We start from the raw sequence: 18,903 nt of genomic DNA, 5'->3' as shown, positions 1-18,903 counted from the left end.
CTAGTGGTCCCTCAATTCCACCCTCTCCCCTACCAGATGAACCCATTCTGGGGCCCCCTCCTAGGAACACAGAAGATGCTCAGTGGGCTGGCTTGGCCTGGGACGTTCCATACTCTCCCTCTCCAGACCCAGCCCTGCCTTTCTCCACAGGGGAAAAAAAGACTGGGCTGGAAGAGCAACGTGGGCCTGGCCAGGGGTGCTCATGCCATTGGCTCGTTTGCCACTCAATTCTCATTTGTGAAAACAACCCAACAAACCACCACTAAGGACAATGACAACAAAAACCTTTCCCCTGGACAGGCTGCAGTGGCTACAGAGGCTATCTTGGCCCAGGAAGGGCCAATATCACTCCTCCCTACTCCCAAAGTCTACCTTGGTTTTAAGAAAAAAAGTTGTACAAAAAAGACAGAATGGTTCAAGAAGTTAACGTTTGTTTTTAAGGCAACACAAATTCCACCACATGAAACTAACAGTGGGCACATCTTCCTTCCTAACCTCTCAATGGGATTGCAAGCTCACAGCCCAGAGCCTAATTATTCAAAGTACAGGGTCCACTTTTCCACGCAATAAATACAGCAAATCCATTTTCTTGTTGAATAATATTCCTTAGACCAGTGTCCTGGTCACAGATACACATGTGTTATTATTGGAATTCACACACTGACAATCCTGGGAGATGAACCCCACATTGAGAGAGAGAAGAGTTGCATCAGAAAGGCAGCCCTGAGGTCGTACCCACCCACCAAAGGGTCTGGGCCCAGCCCTTAGCCCCCAAGGCAAACTAGTACCAAGACACCCTTCCCAATCACTGGGAAAAGACATGTTACCGTTTCCTCCTATGGAGTTTGTGCCAAGCACCCTGTGGAAGCGAGGTAGCTTGGCAAGCCCGGTGTCCTGTAGAAGTCCACACAGCCCTGTGCACTGACCTGCCGTGAACTACCTGAGCATGACTTTGGACCATTTTTTATACTGGATTATCTTTCTCAACCAATGAGAACTAATCTGGGTGAGAAATACAGTCTTGTGTCGATGAACAATGGGGAAATGTTCGGAGAAGGTCACAAAGTGCCATCACACAAACTTAGCATAGCTACAGGGGAGCGCTGAGGGACCAGCATCCCTTTGTGGTCCATTCCTGACTCAAACGTCATTAAAGGACACACGACTGCGAGCTCCCCGGTCAGCAGTCCCAGCTCAGTGTCCTAGGGATGGGCCCAGCATGGAAAACTGAAAAGAGAGTGAACTGAGCTTAACAGAGAATCCAAAAATTAGAGCTGCACTAGCCACCCTCTGCCCCCGAAGGAGAAAGGTTCAATGTGAAAATCTGGCTACATCGAGGGTTCTCAAATGGGCTGACACCATCCCTGGGGACACCAGGCAATTTCTGGGTACATCAGATTCTGGTTGTCATGACTGAGGGGCATCAAGAAGGTGGGGCTAGAGATGAGGCTCGACACCCCACAGTGCCCAGGTCAGACTGCCTGATGTCACTACTTAATTCTGCTGTTGAAGGTGAAGCAGCGGCAGGGTGCACCAATGAAGGGTCAAGGCTGCGTGGCAATGAGGCCTTATCGATGTAAAATTAGAGTCGCCTAAATGCCACATACATTCTCCATATACATTTTCTTAACTCTCCCCCCAACTCTTTAGAAATGTAAAACTCATTCTCAGTTTGCAGACTGTACAAAAATAGCTGCTGGGTTTGGCCCTCAGGCCCTAGTTTGCCAACCCCTGTTTTACAAGGAGAAAGAACATGAATACTTGAAATTCACAGAGGCCAGTCAAGTGTGAGAGTTTGGCTTTTAACATGTTAGCACAGAGGTGGAATGACAGAAAAGGGATGATGGCAGGACTTCCTGGGAGCCTGAAGAAGGTAATGAGCCATCAAGTAAAAAAAATCTCTAAAATCCAGGAAGTGGAAACTCTTCCCCTGGGTTATCTTCTGATGAATGTACTGGAAGGAACCGGTCCCTAGCACAGAGGGAGTGGGCAGCTCAGGTTGGCAAGGAGAAGTCCTTGCTTAGCAGAAAAAGCAGTCCTGGGCGACTCCCCACCCTAACATAAAGCTGAAGGCCTGGATGGTCCCTGAGAACCCTCTGGCCAGAACAAGCTCTCTGCCACTCTAGGATCCAGTCTCTGTCACATAGAGGCCTAGAAGCCTGAATGGCCTCGCCAGCCTGGACTACGTATCGGGACAGTAGCGTTTACAGCAGTCAGGAACTGCTGTCCCGTGGCACCACCAAAAATCCTCAGAGCCAATGCACTAGGACCTCCACGGACGGATGCCCCATGGTCAAGGTCCACGCCCTGGCTGGACCACAGAGACCTAGGCAACTCTTCAAGGGAGCCCCTCATAGAGCCTGGACACATGCCTTGAACCCCGGCTGGCTCAGAGCGCTGTGCACCACTTGTTCAGTAATTTCACGCTACGCCGCCCGGCAATGTCAGCGTGGAGGCCCAATCTAAGACTGCACTTCCCAAATGTCACTTGTTTGTGAACACATGGCTGAACCCAAAATTGCCTTTAATATCTGGGCAGTCCCTGCCGGCCTCGGCTCTGACAGCACCTCCAGAATGTGCCTGCAGCCAGGGGTTTACAACTCAATTGCGGCGAGGATGCAGTGGGGCGCTCAGGCCCCAGAACGCTCTCTGCTTGAGTCAAACCTGCCACAGATCTCCCTGCAAGTAACACAGCCAAAGAAAACCACAAGTTCCAGGATAGTTAATTACTCTTTGGGATCAATAGGAAAAGCTCTGATATTTCCATCTCTTTTTGCAGCAAGGCTCAGCTTCTTTGCCAAATACAATCCCATGATTTTCTGAATTGGGTCTAAAAAGCCCAATGCTTTAAAATTCTGGGAGCACCTCTCCAATCTCTCCAGCAACAAAGAGCCCATTTCCTTTTCTAAACTATGCTGGAATAGTGAAGCTGGAGAAACAGATAATGAGAAAAATGAACATCAGCCAATTTGTCTAGACTGGCACTGCCCAATAAACAATAACACAAATTATTAAATAATTTTTAATAGTTATTATTATGTGTAAATAATTTTTCTAGTTGCCACATTCAAAAAAGAAAAAAATATATAAAAAGGTGACATTTGGGCCTCCCCGGTGGCACAGTGGGTTGAGCACAGCGATGTGAAGCTGTCTGCAGCCTCTACAGCACAGGTTTGATTCCCGGCCTTCCAGGGAGATACCCACATGGCGCAGCAGACCTCTCCTGTCTCACCTGCTGCTCCCCCTCAGCAGTGTTTTTGGTTGTCTGCCTGTTCTGCTCCCCGCTCTGTCTCTGGTGAATCCTCTGTCTCTGGTGAACCCTCCTGAGCCTCTGGCCTGTACCCCAGCTCTTACATAAATAAAATAAATCCTTAAAATAAATAAATAAAACGTAGGCTTTATTATTAAAAAAAAAGTGACATTCACTTGATTACCACATTTAGCTAAAAAACACCAGTCTATGTCATCAACATACACACATTTTTTGAGAGGTATTTCATGTTCTTGTGTTATATCCTAAACCTCGGATCTGGATGTGGTTCATAGCCACAGCACATCTCCAGACAACTAGGCCACATGTCAAGGCCGTGACACCTGCATGCAGCCAGTGACACCTACTGAGCTTCTTGACTCTGGATTCTTTTTTGCATAGGCCTGGAGTCCACACAATGCTGAGTGAGTCAAAGTCTGGATTCTAGGTGCTTTCCTCTCACACTGCTCCTCATTTCTATACTAGTGAGAGACCCACATATGCCCCAATCCTGGGCCCTAACAGACCAGGCCAAGCAATTCCTCAGAAGAAACCGACAGCTCCAACTTGAGAGACCGAGAGGAGAAATAAACCCTCGTTTGTGTCCCTGACTGAGTACGAAGGCTCACCACACAGGTCCCAGACCCAGGGAGCAGCTGGGGGAGTCAGCCCCTTTATACACCTTTTCACAGAGTCTGTGGGCACTTACCTGAGTCGCCACCTTGCCATAATCAATCCACCGCAGGGTGGCAAAGTTGGTAGACTCGGCACAATTGAATCCGTGATTAAATCCTGCGTGGTAGCCATAGGGAAATGTGATCATGAACTCCCCGGCTTCCTGCGTGATCTGAGGAGGGAAGGGACAACAGGTGAGGAATGAGGCCCAGAGTCAGCACACAGCTCGCCTGCAAGAAGTAACACCTGAGCCGGATAGGGATAGGCAGGTACTGAAGGTGACCAGGAGCCACTAGCCAGCATGGCAAGAGGATGTGGGCTCCATGACTTTCCCCCAAATGGCAAGAAGCCCCACTATAGGAGTCATCAGAGTCCCACTAAGTGAGAGGTAGTTCTGCCTAACTTCTTAGGCTCCAGTTAACTTCCAGTCCTTGTAACTGCGGTGTGTAAAGCAGCCTAAGCCTCTGCTACCAGGCCTGCCACTCACACAGCCTTGCTGGGCCCCCAAGGTGACAGACACCATTAGCACTCTCCAGGCAAGTGAGTTGCAGACACAGAGGCAATTTATCTGAATGCCATGATTCTAGGCACTTCTCATTTGTGGTGGGGGAGTGGGGGGAAGGGTCTCCTGCTTTGGAGACAGGTGGCTGGGCAGCACTTCCTGTCCACTGTGAGAAGTATGACATGGTGGGCTGGTGCTACTAGTGGCTGAGAGGGCCTCCAAGAACAGGATGGGAGAATGCATGCCGTCAGAACCTTGCCCTTGCCTAAAAAAGAAGGACCAGTTGCATGACCAGGTCCCCAGAAGACGACCTGAGTCACTCACCATCATAAGCACAGAATCTGCCCACTGTATCCCAAGGTAGGTCCTTCTAAATGAAATCAGAGACTAAAGAAGTACCTCAGCATGCCAGAAGGGCAGTGTCAAGATCAGAACTCTGGAATGATCTGATGATTCTAGACCCAGAATGATCTGGAGAACCAGACTCTGATTCAGCCTTTAAAATAAGAGACCCTGGGCCTCCGTGGTGGCGCAGGAGGTTGGGCACCACACTATGGGGCAATCCGCAGCCTCTGCAGTGCGGGTTCGGTCCCCAACCCGCCCGGGAGAAACCCACATGGCGAGGCAGACCTCTCCTGTCTTGCCCGCTGCTCCCCTCCGCAGTGTGCTTCGGTCAGTCTGCCTGTTCTGTTCCCCACTCTGTCTCTGGTGAATCCTCTCACCCCCGCATCTCTGGCCTGTGCCCCAGCTCTTGTATGCATAAATAAATAAATCTTTTAAAAATAAATAAATAAATAGACCCCCAAAACATGAGTAACCAGAGTGGGCAGGGTGGGGGTTCACAATGACCCCAGAACTGAGGCTTCTAGAATGGCCACCCAGAGGCCTATATGAAAAAGGGGCTGCAGTCTCATCACTTGGGCACCCATACCCTCCATGGAGGGAATGCTTCTGAGGACCACACAGATCACCTCCCCACACCAGTCAACCTCTAAACCCATCACCAAAGCACTCTAAAAGATTACTGTTCTGAAAGATGGATGACCAACAGCAGTGGTCACTATTCCCATTCAATGTTCCAGGACCCATGAAGTGGGTTGCTGGCCCAATCCACAGATGTGCAAACAGGATGGAAACATGGGAATGATTCTTCCCTAGCCAGGCAGGCCCTCCATCATGAGTCAACATCCAGTGGCAGCACAGGTCACAGGCCATCTGAGTTTTGAGTAACTACCACCCTAGATGAGAAAAGACTGTTTCCAGCTGCTTGGGTAGCCCCCTGACACTGGTAATTCACCCCTCGATGTGCTCTCTGTAACAACAGATCATGTTTCTTTCCAGAATTTCGGATGTAGGAAATTGTTTGGCCCAGACTCCTGGCCTTTTGTTCTGCTGCTTTCCAGGTATACTGGTCATTCATTCCTTTTCATTTCTAAAAGTATTCTGTCATGCAATGTGTCAATATAGTCACATGTCACTTAATGATACTTTAGACCATTTAAAAGATGAGGGTCCCAAAAGTCACTACTGTCTAGCTGAGGTACAGAGTAGATATCCTATCCAAGTTTATGTGACTATACCCGATGACCTCACACAATGAGCTCACCAAATGACGCCATTTCTTAGACTGTATCTCTGATACATTCGCTTATCTGTTTTGTTGTTAAGGGCTGTTTCTGATTTCGGCTCCAATGACCAAGCTTTAGGGCCCTGTGTGGACAGGTCTTCTTGCAGACACAGTTGTGCGCTTCTAAGTACACAGATGCAGGGGAACTGCAGGTTCTCCGGGTGGCTGCATATCTACGTTTCCGAGACCCCGCTGAGCAATTTTCTGAAACGGCTCCCCATGTCACCCATGTTGGCAGTAAGAGCACCGATTCCCCTCCCCTCCAGTCTGTGGGTATCTGGATTGCAGCTGTCCCTGTGGGTACGCAAAGGGGTACCCCTCGGTCTGGGCTGTCTTCCTGGGAGGTCTACAGATCTGAACACCGTGTTGTACTGGTTCAATAGTACATCTTCCTTTGCAAAACGTCGGTATGGATCTTTTGCCCCTCTGTATCGGGTTGTTTTATCATTAATTTGTAGGAGTTCTTGGGCTTGCTAATCTTTACTTATTCTCCAGAGAGATGAGTAGAAATCACTTAATTTATCTAAATAATCAACGTGATTCCTGGTTGGGGAGGGAGTAGAGTGAGAATCCAACCCAACCATGTAGTCAAAAATCAATCAAAACCGACATACCCTGGAGAAAAGCCAGCCCTGAAGAACACCAATATATTTTTCTTTTCGAATAATGAATTGCACCAATCAAGGGAAGTCAGTATGCATTAAGTTATATTTTTAAATTCCCGTCCAAGTGACAGCCACATGCAGGGAATGAGTGGTTGGCAGGCAAGGGGGGCAGGGAGGGAATACTTGAGTGTCCCCAAGGCCCTGGCAATCACCATCCAAAGCAAGGACTCTCTGGGCCACTTTAGCTCGGAGCTTTATGAACCAGTGGCAAATAAAATTAAGGTTTGGTGATTTTTAAAACACAATCACTTATTTCCTCTGTTTGAGGTGACCAACTTCACACTCCCTTCTCTCCATAGCGGACAGGCTCTGGTATAGTATAGACTCTGTACATGCAGGGCTGCAGCACCACTAATGGCCTGAGCTTGGAGCCTTCCAGGGTGAAGCGGAATCCCCGGTACATGAGTCTGAAACCTGGGGAGTGAAGGAGGTGCCTAGCTCCCCCCCCCCCAGCCCATCCCCCTGACCTTGTCTATAAATCAAGGCCTAGAACAGAAGATGTACTCAGTTACCACGACAAGAAGATTATGTTCCTGTCAGAAAATCTACATCCTGGTGGCTTCATTTTGAGCCTACAGTCTCTATCCTCCATGTCACTGCTGTCAACATTATCCTGACAATAAATTAGAAGGCGCTTGGGATGATGGATAGGCTGTGCAGAAAGTAATAAGTAGTGAAGGGAACGCCAGCCCCAAACGCCAGTCACGGAGAAGCTAGAATTCAGTTTCTTCTGCAAGCTCTTGTAGAATAAATGAAGAAGTCAATAGCAGATTACAGAAATACACACTTTTAATTATTAAAAAGCTCTGCTATTGATCTGCTTTTTCTTGTAGAAGTAAATACCATTACAAAGATTTATAAGTGGAGCGTAGGGAGTCATTCCTTTGAAGACTGCCAGGAATTCAGATGAGGGTATCCACGTCAAACCCTGAAAGGGACATTCATCGGAAACCAGATGCTGCCAGGCCCGGGAAACCATACTGAGGCTAGAGGCACTGGGAGTTGCTCTGTGCAGGCTGGGCCAGGGCCTTGGCTCACAGACCACAGAGAAAACACTGCCTGCCGAGTGGGCAACCGGGAGACCCGGCAGGTGTGAGGGGGTGGTTGTCCCATCTGCCACCCACTGTCAGGCACAGCTGCCCTCAGAGCACTAGCAGCCCTTCAATTGCTCGCTGGTATTTTGTATACAAAGTGCAGTGCCACATCAACACTGCTGAGGGAGAGAAGAGGGTGCCCACTCACTGACATCCCTTTCAGAATGTTCTCAACAAGTCATGAGAAAGCAAGTACCTCTCACTTCTGTAAGCAATGCCAAGATCTGTCTGCAAGGCTCCTCGCTGCAAATGATGTTCAAACCAGAAGACAGAGAGAAGAGGAAAGTGCAGAAAGCTGCATTTCTCAGAGCAAAATATCCCGCTACCTGATGAACTTAGGAGACAGCTGGGAGTCGGCCTCCTGGTTGAGGCTGTGACAGAAAGAACGAATCCCCGATCCACATGCTAATGCTGGGGCGGTTTGATTGAAATGTCAGAAGCAATTTCCGACTTGCTGACACTCTTGGTGAGAGGGAGGTGTGAGGGTCTGAACGTACAACTTGCTCTTGTAGCTGACAAATTGCTCTTCCGGGGAAAGCTTTGGAAACCAGACTCCAGAAGGCCTCCTCTTCCAGGCTACCTTGGTGCCCAACCCAGATTCTGCTCAGGCCTGCCATAAAGGACCAGGGCACGTGCCTCTCACCTGGACCAACATGCTCAGGCCCACCCATGAGCGCCCCTGGGGGCTTCAAAACCAAGCTGCTCACCAATCTGGCCACTAGCATGTCCTGTCAGTGGTTGAGACCCCAGAGCTTGGCACCCACCCACCCTCCACAGGGTGAAGAGTTCCCTGCCAACCAGATTCCCCAGCTTCAGGCCTCATTCATCACAGCCCTTCATAAGGACAAGTGGAGCAGCCCCTGGAGCAGTAAATTGAATGAATTCACAGTCTTCACACTGCGAGCGCCAGATATTTCATTTCTAAAAACAGGCATTCGTTCTCTCAAAGGAAGTGTGCCCCGGTCTGGGGCAGAGCCAGAGCTCAAGAGCAGTGGCTTCCTGGGACGCCCACAGGGGCTACCCCTCCTCCGCTCTCCAACCTGAACTCCACAGTCCACACCAGGCAGGGTCTGGGGTTAGGTTTGTGAGGAGGAAAGTCCACACCCACCTGATTCAAGAGAAAACCTCCTCTTCCATCCTTTCCCCCACCCCCAAAAAGAGCCAACATGGCCATCCCCTGACTTGCTACTGTTCTAGAATCTTCTCCAGGCTGAAGAAGTCAGTTTCCTGGTGTGTTTGTGTCCCCAAGGTTCTGGGACCCAGCAAACCCCCAGTCCCAATAAGCAGGTGGTCCACACCCTGCCCTACGTACCCGGCTAAACGGGATGCCATACTTCTTGAGGATGATGGGGGAGATGAGCGTCATCTTGTGCCGCAGGAAGGCATCACAGCCCTGGGAGCTTCCAGGGAAGAACCCTAGAGCAGAAAAGAGAGCATCAGTCTGATGGGCCAGGCTGGGCTGGTGAGACACCGCTCCTGCAGCAGGTCTTTCCTCCTGTGGACTCCGAGGGAAGGAAACACACAGGACCCCGTCACACTACCCCACGTGCTCTGCTGGCGGCAGGGATGGTGACACCTTCTGACCCTTTATTTATTGAACCCAGAGCAGAGGGGCAACCTCCTCACCTGTCAAGGACCAACCAGGGCTACCTGTGTCCCAAGCACATGCCCTTGACACATTTGAGGTCACAGACAGGGTGGGGATGAGGCTGCACAAAGACGTCTCCTTTAAACTCCCCCCAAACAAAACCCATCACACTGTACCTGCAAGGTCACTGGGCCAGTGCAGGGGCCCAGCCCAGGGGACAGGGCACAGAGCTAACAACACTCCGCAGCAGACAAGTCATGAACAGTGGGGAGTGACTGATCCCTCCTCCCGCACACACATGCTCACTCTCTGAAGGTCACAAAGGAGTCTGTAAGGAGAGGGAGGCCTCTCAGTCTCAGTCCCAGTCTGGCTCTTGGGCCACAAGACCCCACAGACACCAGGCGGTGAGGAAATGAAGGCTCCGCAGACAGTCCAGCAGGGAAGTGGCAGAGAAGCAGACCCTGACCTGCAGCACAGCTTCTGGCCCTAACTTCTGTCCTGCTCATTGGCCACTCAAGAGGGGAGGAGAGGGGGGCCAGAATTGACATTTGGAAACGCCTTCTGTCCGAGTGCACAACTTAACAGACTTAAAACAATGTTCATAAACCTGCAGAATTCCAACCATCACCTCCACCTGATTACAAGTATTTAACAGAGTTCAGGGAGGTTTCCAGATCACTTGTTTGCTGAAACAATGACACGCACATCTGAAGCAAGTCCACCTGAGGCAGCGGGGGCTAATCACCCCCAAACTGCCACCCAGAAGCAGTAAAAAGGGCTGCTATGTACATTCACCTAAGGTGATCAGTGTCCACCTTCCTCCAGGGCTGACCCCCAAGAACAGATGGCCAGAGGATCCCTTCCAGAAGCCAACTCCGACCACAGGCCTCAGCCTTCGGGCTAGTGCACACCCTCGATAGACCAGATTACAGAGGACACACTCACGTGTGTGTGTGCGTGCGTCCGACCCCATGCATGTGCATGCACCTTCTGTGCTGGCATAAGGCGCCTGGCTACAAGGACATCATGGTGAGATTCTAGAAAGTACGAAGGATTACTGAATCCCACAACTTTCCTCTGTACTAAAAGCATTTCAATTAGAGTTATGACTGCCTGCCGCCCGGCCGCCGGCCTCTCTGCAGTTCCTCTTTTTAATGCACAGTTTAAGTGGCTCTCATTAAAGCTCTAATAAAGGCACACATTTTAAGTGATTAGCACCAATAACGCGCCAACACATTAATGCTCTCTCCATGGGCTCCACAACTCTCCCAGCGAGCCCATTTGGAGAGCAGCTATTCATTCTCCGTATTAATAGCAAACTCATCCCACCCATCTCAGTAACACAGTCCAGGACACATCCCTCCCCTCCCCGAAAGTTGGGAAGGGACACTGAAGAGGGTACTTGCCCTCAAACCTCCAGGGAGGCAAGAGTTGTCTGAACAGGGGCCACCTCCCTACCAATGCCTCTGCTTCATGACCCTCCAGAGTTCTGACAACTGAGGGTTTCCCGAATTCCAGTAGCTGCTCCACCCTGCTGAGGAGTGACTTAATGAGTCCATATATTTCAGTAAGCAATGACAGGGCAACCTGAAGGCTCATTCTTCCCTCTCAGCTCTGGCCTCCAAGCCCCGGCCATACTCCCAAAGCGAACCAGCCACCCCCAGGTGTCAGAAGGGGACCGGCATCCCCTTACACGGGGATGGTAAGGGGAGAAACAGGCCAAGTTCCACCTGGGTCGCTGGGTGGGCCCTGAGGTTCCGGCAGCTTCTGCAGCTGGTGCTCAGGGCATCCAAAACTGTTCTCTTCTACAGGCCCACAGAGTGAGGACAGACTGAGTGTGGCTAAGTGTAAAGTTCCACTGAACATGGAAGTAGAGACGTGGGCAAGTGCTGGGCAATGCTGGTGATGTCCACACTGCCGGCTCCGCAAGGGTTTCTTCCATGGCTTTGTGGCTGTGGGGGGCTGACTGTGGCACTCCCAAGATACCTCTTTTAGTCCCCTGAATGTATGAATCCAGTACCTTCCATGGCAAGTGGAACTTGCAGATGGGAGGAAGTTGAGAACCCTGAGAAGGGAAATGATCTGCATTCTCTAGTGGCCCAGTGTCATCACAGGCGTCCTTATAAGAGGGCAATTTGACGCACACAGAGGGGAGCAAGGCTGTGTGACCACAGAGACAGAGATTAGAGTGAGATGGCCAGAAGCCAAGGGCTGCATCACCTCTAGCAGTGGGCAAAGGCAAGAAACAAATTCTCCTCTGAAGATTCTGAAAGGAACTAGCCCTTCCCAGACCCTGATTTAAACCATTTAAAGGTTTCTTTTAGGCTTCTGGCATCTAGAACTCTAAGAAAATAAATGTGCATGTGCATATGTGTGTTTTAATTAGGACTTTTTTTTTTTTTTTTAAAGAGCAGTTTAAGATTCACAGCAAAACTGAGGGAAGCTGTGTTGTTTTAAGCCACCGAGTTTGTGGTAATTAGTTTATGGTAACAGCAACAGGAAACTATCGTAACAGGGAAAGATTTTTTAAACTTATATTTCTAAATTAAAATTTGTATTTAAAAAAATACAATGGGGAAAGTGTTTATTAAGTTTGTAATTTAGAGTTTAATAAGTAAGAGAGACAGATCTTGACTAGGGAGCGTCAGTACCTGGAATGTCTACCATGAGAAGTGTGTTCCTGAGAACAGGGTTCAGCCTGTCTCAAAAGGACAGAGTCCGGGTTTCTAACAGACGTGTTAGCCTCACAATACCTTCCACCTGGGTGGTTCCTGCCCCGCTCAGCCCAACAACCCTCCATCCTTGAGGACTCCATGTCGCTCACTTTAGCAGACATTTGCTGAGCTGACTCACAGCTCCGAGTACGTTAGGGCAGGAGACCCATGTTCTCCCAGAGAGATCAATCCTTCCCATCTCCAAAGTCAAAAAGTTAACAAGAAAGAGGATAGCGTGTGGTGGGGGCTCTCTGGGTGAAGCTTGAGGACAGCAGTCAGGGAGGCTGCACCAAACACTGAGAAATGGCGTTTGGGCTGCCTCTTGCTGCTGTTTAGAGAGTTGGGGTGATCTGAAAGGCCCAAACAACAGGCCTTCATGCCCTGCTGGATGCTGTCTACGTGAAGGGCTGGTTCTCCAGCAGGCAGAATGACGGCCAGACCCTTTTGGCCAGTATTCTTGGAACATGGTTCTCCAGGCACTTCCACTGACATCAGGGAGCATGAGCTCCTTGTACCGTGGTGGAGGAGTGCCACAGGGCCCAGCCGCCCCAGCACCTTCATCAGGGTGGTAAGGGATTCTGACTTGTCTCTAAGGATCCATGATCCTAGGGTCTGTTTTTACCAAGTGCCCCCTTCTCTGGTCATAGCCTGTGACCCTCTGAAAAAAAAATCCCTTTAACTCCAAGCAGCCCCCAAGGGGGTCTAGACCAAGGTGGGAGCACAGTGCCTCCTTCCAGCATCGACACATGATGTTTCCAGAGGGAATCCAGGCACAGAGGCCCCAGCACACAAGACAAAAGGCCTGTGGCTACTCTGCAGCTCGCCAGCACCAGGACGGCATGTCAAGCTGAGCTTCTCATTTTCTAGACTGAACACAGGCTTTCAGAGGCACCACATTTCGCTAGGCACTGGGAGGGAGATAAGAGAAGCCGAGCTGCACTCGCTGGCATGCAGGAGCCTGCGATTACATCTAGGAATTCCAGGCTATGAAGTGGAAAACAAGAATGTTGGAAGATACAGCATCGGCATCCTGCGTATATAATTCATGAAGTGGCAAGCCTGCAGCGGGGGGACCCTGGATCTGACCACAGGGGTCTAGCAGCACATGACTTCTACCTAAAATTGACACCCAAACACAGAACGACATCTGGGAGAGTGACAGCTGCCTCTCCACCAGGACCCAGGTCCCCATCCCACAGGCGCAACACCTACCGATTGCCAGGCGCTCCAGGCGCTTGCCGTGCTCTGGCGGGATGGCGTACCTACAAGACAAAGGAGCCCATTAGAGAGATGAGATTGTGTGGTCCACGCATATCTGAGAGTCCCCAGGGATCTGGCTGTTGCCTCAGGGGATATACCAGCTGGTGCACAAAGCTGAAGTGAAATCCAGCGGTGGTCAAGCTGTGAGGCTGGCAGGCAGCAGGAGGGGCTGTGGGAAGGAATCCCAGGCAGTGATGGGTAAGGGGGAGGCAGGAGGGCTGAGGACCAGGGCTCTGCGGGATGTGACAGCATTCATGGAAAATGCCAGGAGTGGCGGCATTCCCAGTTAAGCAGCACTAAATCCCGATGAGGCTTAAAAAGCAAAGCATCAACTAGAAAGCAGTGGGTTGGAACTGCAGGGGAGGGCGCCCCCAGCCCACTAGTTGCCGGCCGTTCTCCCACCGGCTCTGCATCCCACCCCAGGAGTCCATGGGGAGAGAAGCTTCAGGAAGGAGAAAGATTTCATTTGTCACCCACTTCATACGTTTTATTTTTACACGCTTTTCATCTGAAAGATTACTGAGGCTCCCTCATAAACAAGAAAGACTTAAGGTGAAAGTTTGCAAAAACATGAATGGAGAGTGACATCTTGCTAATGCTGTGAGTAGAAGCTGGTGCCTGGGATACCTGGGCCTCCTTCCTGGCATTGAGCTGAGCCTGGAGGGACAGTATGGGGAAGGGAGGGTGCCAAGAAGCACCAAGCCAACCCCCCAGCCAATCGACACTCCATTACCAGTCTAACGTCCCCACCCTCCAAGCTCAGTTCATCATGCGAAGACCTCAACTTTCAAGCACAGGCAAGCAGACCTGGGGCGCAGGTCCTCAACCACACAAAGCACTGATGAGCACTGTCGTCTATAGGCGCAGGAGAGGCAATTTTAAAGGCTCTGTCTACACAGCTATTTAAGGACAGGGAGCTCCATCCAAGAGGACCTGCGGGACAGGGCTTCTTAGCCAGACTGATCCTGACACCAGGCAACGTCAGGGAACATTTGTGGTTGTAACACTGCAGGGGCTCCTGGTATCAAGGGGTGGGGTGCCAGGGATGAGGCTCAACACCCCACAGTGACCAGAATGGGCTCCTACAGAGAACAAGCCAGATGTCAGCAGTGCTAAGAAGGGATCCTGCTCCAGAATAACCTCAGCCAGTATCTGAGATTTCTAGAGCAAGTCAGAGGTAAAGGATGCATCTTAGAGACACTCTCTCCCTCTCACAGTACAGAAAGAACGATGGGATAAGGACATGGAACATGAAAGATTGCCCAGACTCTGTAGCTGTTAAAATCCACTCCAACTGAGCAGTTTATTTTTTAAGTAAAATTTAAAGGGGGCAGGGTTAGGAGATAAGGTGAACATCGTATAGTCTCTAACCTAACAGGGTAGGTTAGGTTAGAGAGCCCTGAAGGACTCGGCTGCAACCCCTTCAATTCATCTCTCAGAATCTCTGAGATGAAGCCAGGCTTTTTCAAAAATGGCCTTTTATCAGTTACATAAAAATGATAAAAGTTAATCCCAATCCAAAGCACCTTTGTGGAATCACCATCCCCCCAAACAGGGATATGAAACATTCTGTTCCTTCTGGGAAGATGCTGCAGGACTAGAAGGCACTAATTTATGGCTGCAAGGCTGTGATGATGAATGCAATATCCCCAGTCTACAATGCTGCCTTCACTTAATTACCGCCTGTAATTGGGAGTTGTAAAGATAAGATTAATTGAATCTGCTGGATGTTAAAAGTTTAATACATTGGAACGTGGCTCCTCTGTTATCAGAAAGTACAGACTGCAGGACGTAGGGCTGAGTGTTCGAAGAGCAGCCCCCAGAGAGATTAGAGGGAGTCAGGGATGGAGCACTGACAGCCATGGGGACTTCCAGCTTTGGGGGTCCAGAAAGCCAGCTGTGCCTCCCACTGCCTGGAATAACCCAGTGACAGCCTCTGGGATACGGAGAAGCTCCAACACCAGCTGACACACTGCCCCAGTTCACCCTAGGGACTTGGCGGAAAGACCTAAGCTTTCAGAGCTGAGCCGCAGAATTGGGATTCAGGTGCTTAGTGCCGAGGGTGGAGTGTGGGCCATCATCCCAGCAAGAAGGGGTTGCATAAAGGCTTCTCCACACGCTATGCAAGCGTGCCTGAGTGCCTCTGGCCTTCCGACTGAAAAACCCTGGGACAGTGGGCTGCCATGGAGCCCTCTCTCCATGGCACGGCTCTCTGGGTGCCTCCAGCAAGCCTGATGTGATGGAGGCCTGGTGGGATGGCTACAGAGCTGCCTGGGGGTGGGGTGCCCTGAGCAGAGCCTCACAGTGGTCCACCCAGGGTCCCAGGAGGGCCCAGGCCACGTTGCCCTTAGCATAGCCCCACCCGGAGTGTCATGATGAGATCGGGGCATCCCTGACTCTCAGGTTTGGCTCTCGGAGAAAAAGAAGAAAAAGAGAAAAAGGAAAAGCAGTTACTTGGGTGAGAATGTTCGCTAAACCTCCAGGCAGGGAAGCATCTGTCTGGCCATTAGTGAGCAAGGTCTCAGGCTGCAGAACAGACTTGGTTTTATGGGCCACCAACATGGGGGCAGTTTGTCTCTCTCCCTGGAAGCTCTGTCCCCATCACAAGGTCGAACCTACGCTGGGGCAGTCTCTTTCTAGACACACTAGTCCAATCCCACGTTGAGGCTGGCCATGTCCCTTCTAGCCAGAGGTAGCCAACATGCATTTCCTCACACGTTCTGAGGTGCGTTCTGAGTGGCCACTTGACTCCAAGCTGGCAGCAAGGGCGTGAGGCCTGCAGTCAGCTCACAAATCATAGTAGGGAACCCAGAAGAGTCAGGATAAAGGAACAGGGCAGAGCACCTTCAGGAACCTGGGAGAAATGGGAGGGAGAAGGGACTAGGGGGCATCAGAGGGGAAAATCAGCAATGTGGGGATGCTGAAGAGGACCCTGGGGAGGCCGCAAGGGCAGCATGTGGGATTACTGGCTCTAAATCAGTGGTAATGGCAGTCATGGTAGGCGCCTCTGAAGGGACATGCTGTCCTGGATTTGGGACTCATGACAAGCCCTAGGCCAGGAGTCATCTTTCTGAAACCTTCTCTGCCAGAAACATTCCTGCCTAGCATCTTCTTCTCATTTTAAAAACCTGTTCGCACTTTCTCTCTGCTTTGAAACAGTCCAAAGTACTTCTGAACAACTCTAACCCAGAAAGTCATAGAAATTTCAGCTCTGAACCTCCACTGCCAGAACAGTATCTGTGGCAACCGCTCCAGGTGATGCTGCAGAGGCTGCGGCAGGACTACACAGGCTCCATAACTCTGGGCTTAATGTTGTGGAATTGCGAAGAAGGCCGAGAGAGACAAATTCAGGTATCGTCTGCCAGACGCCCTTTTCAGAAAGGCAGTCATCTGAAAACATCAGAGGCTTCCAAGAGAAAAATAAAACTTGTTTTGTTTAGCTATAAGGCGCAAGGCAGGCAGGATCCACAGGAGCGATGGGAGCCCTGGGAAACCGGGCCCTCTGGGGGGACAAGGGTCCTGGGAGATGGCACATGGTAGTTAGGAAGAAACTGCAGTCCTCATGTTCACAGATGAGGCAGCACAACATTCCAGAAAGAAGCGACATCCTGGTATGGGAGACATAGGCTGGGTAGACTGGGAAGATGGGCACACCCAGGCCTCTGCCTCCCCAGGCTTATTCTTTATACTCTGAAGTATCTAGAATAATTACTGCATCCTCCCAGTTACAACTACCCAAAAAAGCAAGACTAAAACCCATAACCTGCCCACAGGGGCAAGAGTGGCGGCCCAGGCCACTTCGCGCAGGCAGGGAAAGGGTACAAACAACGGCATCAAACACCCAGCCTGATACCTGGTGAGTCTGACCTCTTACATAGGGATTAGGGACACACCTAATCCCAGAGACTGGACCCTAGGAAAGGTACATCGCTGGGCTAACATTCTTATTTTAACTCTGGAGGCAGAGAATGCGATGTCATTCAGGCCTTCTGGGAGACATCAACACGTCAGGGGGTTCCGCCTGGACAGGTCACCATGGATTCCGTGCAAGGAGTAAAGATTCAGCTCCAGGGCCAGTGATGTCTTAAGGCAATGACAGCTTGTGGGTGCGTGGGCAGTGGAGGCCTCTGCCTGGTGGCCAGGCCGATAATGTTAAAAGGAAACACATCCTCAGCAGGCAGGGCTGCTCACCTTGGCCAGCGGACAGACAGGCTGCTTCCATTTTATGGCAACAGCAGCCCAGGAAATTCTTCCTGTCCGCCACAGAGGATGCTATTAATAGTGTCATTTTCTTGGTGTTTTGTTTATTCCCCTGAAATGGCTTGATGGATGTGAATAATTATCAGACTATAAAAGCCAGCAAATGTGCTATTTTCTATCGCTCTAAATCATCAAACAAATAAAGTGTGAAACAGCATTTTTGAATATAATTTTCCCCTCTAATGGCTTAGAATTATTATCAAGAACAATGAAAATAAATAAGCAAATGCCTTGTGAGTTAAAAATTAAATGAGTGTGTCAGGAAGAGGAACACAGGCCGTCTTGGAGAGCAGGGACCTGCTCGGGGGCCATTAGTTACTACGACGAAGATGAGCAACAACAGGGCGATAGGCGTGTGGACTCCAGCATGGCCCCAGTGCCCTCAACCCATAGAGTGGGCTCCCGGGGCTGACTCCCCGGTGTATGATGTCTGAAGAATCTGGATATGCTGCAGAACCTGGGTGTCCAGTCTAGTCTGACCTTCCAGCACCCCCGGATCCTGTGTGCAATTGCCTTAAGACAATCACATGAGACCTCAGAAAGCAGGGTGAGGTAGGGGGCTGACTGCAGCCAATGCCTGCCCCTTCCTGGCCTCTACCTGTGCCCTCCCGAGCTAGACAGATAATGCAGATGAGCAAGAGAGGCCACGGTCACAGGAAAATTCTCAGGGTGGAAATCATGAAATAGGCTGTGGGTTGCTGCACTCGAAGTAAACCCGCTGCTCCAGGGGGTCCGGCAGCTGACTGAGTCACTGGCCCTCATTTCCTCAGACCTTCTGGAGTGCTGAGCTGCAGGGTCCATTCTAGGTGGACTGTTTCCCTCCAGGGAGGGCAGCATTTCCATGGTAATGCAACCTCTCACCCTCTCCTGCCTGCTGCCAGGGTAACAAGACTTGTTGGGGGCTGACGTTCTCAAATCAGTGCTTTAAAATCCCCACTGCACATGTTTGAGTGGCCCTACCTCTCTCCTGGGGCCCCAGCCTGACCTGGTCTTGCTCAGAAGCAGAAGACGCAACATGGTAACATCAGCGCATGCTGATGACATTAGCACCTGGAATGTCTTCCATCACCCAGCCTGACAGCTTCCACTGGCACACCTAGGTGCTGGTGATGAGAGGGCTCATCCCCCTTCCCTGCCCCCTGCCAAGGAAGGCATGCCAGGAACAGGGGTCTAGCCAGGAGCACTCTGGAAATGTCAGCTCAGCCCGATTCATGTTGGAGGGTGAGGAAGTTAATTTCACAGTGTCTGCACAAGGCCTATGCAGACAG

General features: G+C 50.7%; 1 protein-coding gene across 3 annotated transcripts in view; it reads right to left on the bottom strand.

Annotated features, from left to right (window-relative positions):
* KDM4B (lysine demethylase 4B) overlaps positions 1-18,903 on the bottom strand; it is a gene marked incomplete at both ends in the record, with an annotated part of 94,402 nt that overhangs the window by 47,931 nt on the left and 27,568 nt on the right. For all 3 annotated transcript variants that reach the window (XM_084251364.1, XM_084251365.1, XM_084251366.1), the window contains 3 exons: positions 3,960-4,097; positions 9,126-9,229; positions 13,328-13,377. In XM_084251364.1, coding sequence (XP_084107490.1) covers positions 3,960-4,097; positions 9,126-9,229; positions 13,328-13,377 — 292 coding nt within the window. The remainder of the gene's footprint in view (positions 1-3,959; positions 4,098-9,125; positions 9,230-13,327; positions 13,378-18,903) is intronic.

This window comes from Talpa europaea, assembly GCF_964194135.1.
Source record: "Talpa europaea genome assembly, chromosome: 12".
In the NCBI taxonomy this organism is placed as follows: domain Eukaryota; kingdom Metazoa; phylum Chordata; class Mammalia; order Eulipotyphla; family Talpidae; genus Talpa; species Talpa europaea.
This window is presented reverse-complemented; position numbering and strand designations above follow the sequence as displayed.